The sequence below is a fragment of the Oreochromis niloticus genome, linkage group LG15 (assembly GCF_001858045.2).
Source record: "Oreochromis niloticus isolate F11D_XX linkage group LG15, O_niloticus_UMD_NMBU, whole genome shotgun sequence".
NCBI classification, from domain to species: domain Eukaryota; kingdom Metazoa; phylum Chordata; class Actinopteri; order Cichliformes; family Cichlidae; genus Oreochromis; species Oreochromis niloticus.
In genome coordinates, this window is record NC_031980.2 from 16,669,998 (window position 1) to 16,678,265 (window position 8,268).

Here is an 8,268-nt window from a genome sequence, read left to right on the forward strand (position 1 = left end):
CTCAAAAGCTGCTTTATCTTGATTAAAAACGTCACTTCCGGTAAGATGTGAAAACTTAGCTCCCTCATCATGCTCATCATTAGGCACGTATACGTTGTTTAAATAGGAAAAGGGGAAAAAAGTAAATAAAATTTACACCTCTTACTCTATGTATGACAGATTCATCGGTTTATAAATCTGTTATTACTATGTATTATGTTCCTATCTGAGCTGTGAACAAAACTTTATGTACACTACATCTTGAGACACCAAGCTGACTTCAAATTTAGATCAAGATGGATGAAACTCGGGTTCAGTGAAAGGTGATTTTTATTTGCTGGAGTTTTGTAGTTAACGACTTCCACATCTTTTTTTCTCTCTTTTAAAAGGATTATGTTCTTCATGACTTTACTGAAGACTTGTAGAATGTCTGACAGGAAGCAGCCATGATGGAGGTCTTTGTTTTATATAATTTAATTATTTCAGCAATAACTACAAATGTTAGGTGACTAGCTGATTTTAAAAAAAAAAAAGACTTTATAGGTACTTTTTCTAACTACCCTCTGCAAATGTAACTAAAAGCGTACTCCCCTGAAGTCAAAATCCCAACTGCGTGTCGCTGGACACAGATGACCTATGTGTCAGCTGAATGCTGACTGGTCTACAAAAGGACCACAATAGGGAAGGGAACCGAAGAAGCGTAAAAAAAGCTCCTCAAAGGTTAAAAATACAGCATGACATGACACACTGGGCCTGTGTCATGTTAACACAGACCAGTTATATCACATATTTTTACCACTATTCTCATCTGACAACAAACACTCTGCATGCTGCCATCGCTGAAACATAAAATAACCATTCCTTGGTTAAATAAAAGCAACGTTGACTTACTGCACTACCTTGTGGTACAAACAGGTATTACATGAAAGTACAACTGGACCTCAGTTTGATTTCAGCTGATCTCACCTCAATATAGATTTTGGACATGAAGTCGTTTCTTCAGGTCATGTTGATGGTTTTAGTGAGTTTTTGCGAATTTAAAATGACTTTCGAACTCAGACATTTACAAAAAGTAACTTGTTTTTTTACTGTGTTGCATTTCTCACTGCTTTTGTCTGTCTACGTTTGTTTCTCCCTCTATTCATATCTCTTAATTGTGCTTTTATTGCAAGTGTTTCTTGCTGTATTAGGTCTTTAATTTAATTTTGTTTAGTTCATAGACATTTTTTCTTATTTTAAGTCTTGTGTTTACCTTGTTACCTTGTGTTCAAAGCTATTTTTTATCTGTTTCGAATCACTTTGTGTCTCTTTTTGATTTTTTTTTTATGTCATTGTCATTTTGTGTCACTTTTGTGTTTATTTTACATGTACTTCTAGTCATTCTGCCTTGTGGTGGCTGCCTACATGAAATATTTTGTGTATTTGGACATTTTGTGCGTTTGTATCTCGTTATGTTTCTTCACTGTTATTTTGTTGTTTGCAGTTTTCTGTACAGTCATTTTGTGGCTCTGTTAAGCAATTTTGCGTTTGTGTCTACTTGACCAAAGGTAACATGACCCCTTGGGCCCCTGGTCTTGTATTTCGTGGGATACACGCCCTGGGTTATAAACTTTTAAACTACAGAGTCTGATTGATGATCCCAGTTGTGGCATGTAGGCACAGACTCCAACTTGCTTTTGTGAAAAAGTTTTATTTCTGTCACATCAGTGCTGTGTGGACCCTTCTGTTGTGTCCGTGCTGCCAACAGGAGACGTTTCACTCTGAGCGGCCTCTGAAGTGGAGTTGGCAGGCTGTGCTTCTGCAGCCTTGTTCTTTCCTTTTTGTGACAGTTCCTTCGCTGAAGGCGGTCGGAGGATGCACACGGCTGCTTGGCCATCACGTATCACTTTTGGCCTGGAGACAAATCCCACCATTACTTCCATTTGTTCCACGATTTGCTCCAGAGTGGCATCCTGTTGAGAGAAAACACAAAGATGCTTCTGCATAAAAAGCTTTCAAGGAAGAAAAAAAAACCCCTAAATGCGAAAATAATTTTTACTGGAATATGAAATATGGCAACTTTGACATTGATATGAGCTCTTATATTAAATTACATTTAAATATTTCTGAACCAATAACAGGGTAAATGTAAAAAATACATTAGCTTATTGCTAAATAAGCTCCTTACTGTATTTGAAACGACACAGGGGACTTCTCTGAGAAGCCAGAAATTAATCAAGCAAAACAATTAATCTCTAAAACTATTTTTTTTGTTCAGGAATACAAGTGAATAATTGTAATTTGGCATCTTAATTAAATAATAGCGTGCTTTGCCCATTTCTCAGCTTTTTTGTGAAATAATGAATGTGAAAACTGACATAGTGGTGGATTAACCACTGCAACAATATATGTATATAAATTTGTTATGTTATGTTATATTAGTCACAACTCAGACCCCTACGGAATAAAAGAATAATCAAGTAATTCACTCAGGTTTATAGACGTTCTTCCTCACCAGGTTAACTGCAGATTCGCGAGGTACTGCCCGCAGAGTGATCTTCACATGGTGTTTCTTTTCCAGCCAGCTCTCCACCTGCTTCAGCTTTGTGGTGAGGTCATGAGACGCTATGCCAGCTGAAAAGCTGAGCTCCTTCACCTGCACAGGAACTGGAAGAGAAAATAGAACAATTTTTCCACTTACAGCTGCTTGTTTGCAGAAGAAAGTCAACCTGTCACCACAAAAGTTTTGCATTTCTAAAGTCTATGACAATTTCAAGCAAAGAGAATGACTTTAGCCTAAGGTAACTCCTTATTTCTTGAACCGTCCTTACACTGACCTAAGTCTTGCCTCTTTTCTCAGTTTGTATGCCCAGTCCCTTTCCTCACATCCTCTCCTGGAGCCTTATTTCACCAGCGAGGACGAAGAAGGAATGCAAGGAGAGAGAACTGGCTGAGTGCCATTCCTCGTTAATATGTTCAAGGTGAAAACACTTCTGCAAAGGATACACCTGAGCATCCTCAATTATAGCTCCTCTGCCTCACCTCCCCTTTCCTCTGTGCTTCAGAAACATTTTAGGAACTGAGACATCCTTCCCCATAATGTCCGTGTTGAAGGCAGTAGGTTAGAGAGGAATGAGAAAAGCATCTGGTAACCATGTACCTGCTTTCGCTTTCTTCTTCTCCCGCATTTTTAGTTGCTCCTCGTGGATCTGTTTGCCGCTCATCAGCTGGTAGACTGGTGGGTCTTTGTGCTCACTGAGTAGCACTAACTTGAGACCCTCCTCATCCATCATTCTGATCACATCTGCACGGTGCATAACGCCCAGGTTCTCACCAGTTGCACTTATCACCTGTATCTGACGCTCAGGGATCTTACGGCCGATGCTGCTGATTGAGGCATTAGCTTGGGGATCTTGCTTTTTCTTCTTAGGCGTGGCTGGAGTTTGTTCTGTATTGTGTACTTCAGTGGAGAAAGCAGACCGTCTCCAGGAGGCAGCGATGATATTACATCTTTTGCTGCATACTGTAAATCTTAAGGCTGGTGGCGTATACACGGGGCTCCCACCACACACCGTTCTCACCGCATGGCTTAGCACCCATCTTACACAGCCTGCAGACATATCCTAAACCTTAAGAAAAAATGATGTGATTATGTGACAGTGCATCCACAATTTAAGAACTCACATCACAAAGCTCAACATCAAACAAAATTTAAACATCAATAATTGTCTTTCAAGCGAAAAAAACTGTTTAATTATCCAGTTTTCATAATCGAGCCAGCCTCCATTCGAAAATAGTCAAATTGAATTTGCTTTGCTTGTTTTACTTTTACTTGTTACTGAACAAATCACACAAGTTACGAGTAAAAACACCTTGGGGTCCCATCTGTCATTCGGGATACATCAGCTTTGTTTCATCGCTTGACTTTGGGCATTTTACACTGGGACAATGGATAGTCTGGCAAACTGGAATGCGATGGCAGTTAGAAAACCTTGATTATTTGTGAAGTATATAAGGGTGAATGTCTTTTAATGAGTGTGAAATTAACACATAACTATCTGGTGTGTTACAGTTCATAGAGAAAGGAATGCACTTCGGATTGGTTGCCATTAAGTGTCCTAGACACAGCAGTTTGTCTTTGGAGCCGGCGGGTTACAAACATCACTGCATGCATTAATTAGAGAAGCGCAACAATCCAGACAGAAACTAAACCTCTCCGTTGTATCTCCTGTAGTGCATTTTTACTACTCACTCGTGTCAGTGTCGTTTATTATTGCTCTCCGTCTCAGGGTGACTACTGTAACTCCTTCCGCCATGCACTTCTTCGTTTACTTTGTCTCAAATAACTCCTATACTGCCCTCGTGAGGAAAACCCAGGACACTGCACTCACTGGACAAGCCCTAGACTCCTTTGCTCTGTGATAAGAGTAAACACCTTTGCTGACAAGCTTATAGGCTCAAACGCTAGTGTCAAATCTTACTGATTAAAATACTGTTCATTTTATTATTGGTCCTCATTATTGATAGAGAGGCGGTTACAAATACACATTTTATTTTTCACATACACAGTTCAACATACAGTGAAATGCTTCTGTCCTGAACTGCGGAGAGGATACAGACGTAGTTGTGCAACTCCAGGGCTGGTTTTTAGCATGGGGGGTCTAGCTAGGACCCTTCCTGCATACTGCTCTGGATGTGTAGTGTTACCAATACACTATCCAGTTGCTATAAAGTGAGTGGTTCCACTGGGGTTCGAACCCAGGACCTTCTGCGTGTAAAGCAGACGTGATAACCACTACACTATGGAACCAGGGACAATCATGTGCTACTGATTTTTGTTGTTAACCAATGAGTGTGTTTCACACTGAGATCGGTCCCAAGCTTCTGACTTACATTAATGTGCAAGAATACATCTTCCCTTAGTCGCTCATCCACATTCTACTGCGCATGCATGGAATAATATGTCTTTTATTCAGTGTAATAACATTTTCATATCTGTCCATGTGAGTGTTTGCAAGTCTTTAAACTTATATTTGCTCTTTTCAGTCATTTTGGTGTTTATCCATTCATGCAAGAAAAAGTGTTGTTTTGTAGCTGCTGATAAACACTCCTCTGTGTGTGGCATAGAGGGGGATTTGGCTAAACGTTGACTACATGTGTGCTGTTTTGTGCTGGACAGGAAGTGTTTGGTGTGCTTCCAAGAGCTTATGCGCTCAACAGGTACATACTTTGCCTATTATTTGTTTACGTGTCACTGTTGGTATACGAAGAGTTGTGTGCCACACTATTTCTTGACTGGAAAAAGTCACTCCGTGGACTGTTAATACCAGGCTACGCTAACCTGCCTGGAGACAGTGCACAGATAATGTGAGGTTTTCATCATCCAGTCTAATACTGAGACCCTGAGGTTTTTACTGAGCGTGGGAACTGAAACGTAAACTCATGAATCTAAAGATTAACACGTTTATTTCAGACAGCACAGGCAACTTGTAAGCAAAGAAAATGCAAATTAATTCCAGCTCAACAACTCCACTTAACCACAACAGCATGCAAATACTGTTACCAAGAAAAAATAAAATACAAAATGTAAATGATTTTATGTATATAAGTTAGTACTATAAATACATAAGCAGCAAGAGCTTATCAGCAAGCAGCCCCTATGGGCCCTTTTTTTTAGAAGTAAGCAGAAATGGAAATCACCGGCATCCATGTGGGAATGCCAAACAGTCAAATTCCCAGTCACACTGACTACAATAACAGCAGTAACTTCAAATGTTGAGAAAGAGAGGTTCAAAATTAAATTCAATGGAATACCTTCGGGTTATTTGTTTATTTTATATGCAAATATGAAATGTCTGCCTTTTTTTTGGAAAGCCAACAAAATTCCGACAATGTTTTTCCAAGAAATTCTTTCATTCTCAGGGTGCTTTAAATACTGCCTGGCAGATGTGTGCCTTACAAGAGTCATCTTTTAACTTTTAAGGCTGTATAACATGAGTGTTGGGCTCTTAGTCACATCACTGAGGGTTGTTATTGCTCCATTAACAGCACAGATTTCTTCTATCTTCCCCTGATGCTGTTGAAGTGGTTTTCTACCCTCCCCCGATCTATACCTCCATCACAGTTTCATCATGGAAGTCTACAGTGTGAAATCTGATATACACTGTGACTTTCTAACTGATGGGTAGTTGATTAATTATGTCACAGGAGAAAACTGTTACATTTCAAGACAAGTTGCAGTCAACCTCAATTTGAGGTGCCACAGCAAACCATCTGAACACTTTGTTAAAGAATCGATTTGACCTTCTGATTTTTAAATGGCATGGCCAATAAAATGCTACAAATCTAAGCACATTTTCCCTTGGTCTTTATGAGATAGCCGTCACAATTCATCCAGTTGTTTTTGTCAGCAGTCACATCATCATTATGCCCATACCTTAACATTACGTCCAAATTTATATGCACCACAAATGAAGATAATGTAATACATACATGTATACATATACATGTGATATATTTTGGATCATTGACTATTACTTTCCTGCTGTATACCTTTCTTTTCTTATCATCCTAGGGCGAGTTAATCTTGGTTTGCTATGGGTTTTTTTGTTCATTTTTCTTTTCAAATCTAGGCAGATGCTTTGTAATCAGTGATTTGTACCTCGCTGTAAAATCTCAGTATGTACAGTGGCTTGCAAAAGTATTCGGCCCCCTTGAACTTTTCCACATTTTGTCACATTACAGCCACAAACATGAATCAATTTTATTGGAATTCCACGTGAAAGACCAATACAAAGTGGTGTACACGTGAGAAGTGGAACGGAAATCATACATGATTCCAAACATTTTTTACAAATAAATAACTGAAAAGTGGGGTGTGCGTAATTATTCAGCCCCCTGAGTCGATACTTTGTAGAACCACATTTTGCTGCAATTCCAGCTGCCAGTCTTTTAGGATATGTCTCTACCAGCTTTGCACATCTAGAGACTGAAATTCTTGCCCATTCTTCTTTGCAAAACAGCTCCAGCTCAGTCAGATTAGATGGACAGCGTTTGTGAACAGCAGTTTTCAGATCTTGCCACAGATTCTCGATTGGATTTAGATCTGGACTTTGACTGGGCCATTCTAACACATGGATATGTTTTGTTTTAAACCATTCCATTGTTGCCCTGGCTTTATGTTTAGGGTCGTTGTCCTGCTGGAAGGTGAACCTCTGCCCCAGTCTCAAGTCTTTTGCAGACTCCAAGAGGTTTTCTTCCAAGATTGCCCTGTATTTGGCTCCATCCATCTTCCCATCAACTCTGACCAGCTTCCCTGTCCCTGCTGAGGAGAAGCACCCCCAGAGCATGATGCTGCCACCACCATATTTGACAGTGGGGATGGTGTGTTCAGAGTGATGTGCAGTGTTAGTTTTCCGCCACATATAGCGTTTTGCATTTTGGCCAAAAAGTTCCATTTTGGTCTCATCTGACCAGAGCACCTTCTTCCACATGTTTGCTGTGTCCCCCACATGGCTTGTGGCAAACTGCAAATGGGACTTCTTATGGTTTTCTGTTAACAATGGCTTTCTTCTTGCCACTCTTCCATAAAGGCCAACTTTGTGCAGTGCACGACTAATAGTTGTCCTATGGACAGATTCCCCCACCTGAGCTGTAGATCTCTGCAGCTCGTCCAGAGTCACCATGGGCCTCTTGGCTGCATTTCTGATCAGCGCTCTCCTTGTTCGGCCTGTGAGTTTAGGTGGACGGCCTTGTCTTGGTAGGTTTACAGTTGTGCCATACTCCTTCCATTTCTGAATGATTGCTTGAACAGTGCTCTGTGGGATGTTCAAGGCTTGAGAAATCTTTTTGTAGTCTAAGCCTGCTTTAAATTTCTCAATAACTTTATCCCTGACCTGTCTGGTGTGTTCTTTGGACTTCATGGTGTTGTTGCTCCCAATATTCTCTGAGACAACGTCTGAGGCCGTCACAGGGCAGTTGTGGAGCTGTTTTGCAAAGAAGAATGGGCAAGAATTTCAGTCTCTAGATGTGCAAAGCTGGTAGAGACATACCCTAAAAGACTGGCAGCTGTAATTGCAGCAAAAGGTGGTTCTACAAAGTATTGACTCAGGGGGCTGAATAATTACGCACACCCCACTTTTCAGTTATTTATTTGTAAAAAATGTTTGGAATCATGTATGATTTCCGTTCCACTTCTCACGTGTACACCACTTTGTATTGGTCTTTCACGTGGAATTCCAATAAAATTGATTCATGTTTGTGGCTGTAATGTGACAAAATGTGGAAAAGTTCAAGGGGGCCGAATACTTT

The 8,268-nt window shown here is 40.2% G+C and overlaps 1 protein-coding gene and 1 non-coding gene across 2 annotated transcripts; both read right to left on the reverse strand.

Moving 5' to 3' along the window:
* Nucleotides 1–1,649: 1,649 nt before the first annotated feature.
* On the reverse strand, nucleotides 1,650–4,343 carry mtif3 (mitochondrial translational initiation factor 3). Its single transcript, XM_003446261.5, has 4 exons — nucleotides 4,211–4,343; nucleotides 3,119–3,587; nucleotides 2,474–2,625; nucleotides 1,650–1,931 (listed from the first exon to the last, which is right to left on the reverse strand). The coding sequence occupies exons 2-4, from the start codon at nucleotides 3,576–3,578 to the stop codon at nucleotides 1,683–1,685; spliced, it is 861 nt and encodes a 286-aa protein (XP_003446309.1). The 5' UTR covers nucleotides 3,579–3,587; nucleotides 4,211–4,343; the 3' UTR covers nucleotides 1,650–1,682.
* Nucleotides 4,344–4,695: 352 nt separating this feature from the next.
* On the reverse strand, nucleotides 4,696–4,768 carry trnav-uac (transfer RNA valine (anticodon UAC)). Its single transcript has one exon. It is a non-coding gene; the product is annotated as a tRNA-Val (tRNA).
* Nucleotides 4,769–8,268: the final 3,500 nt, after the last annotated feature.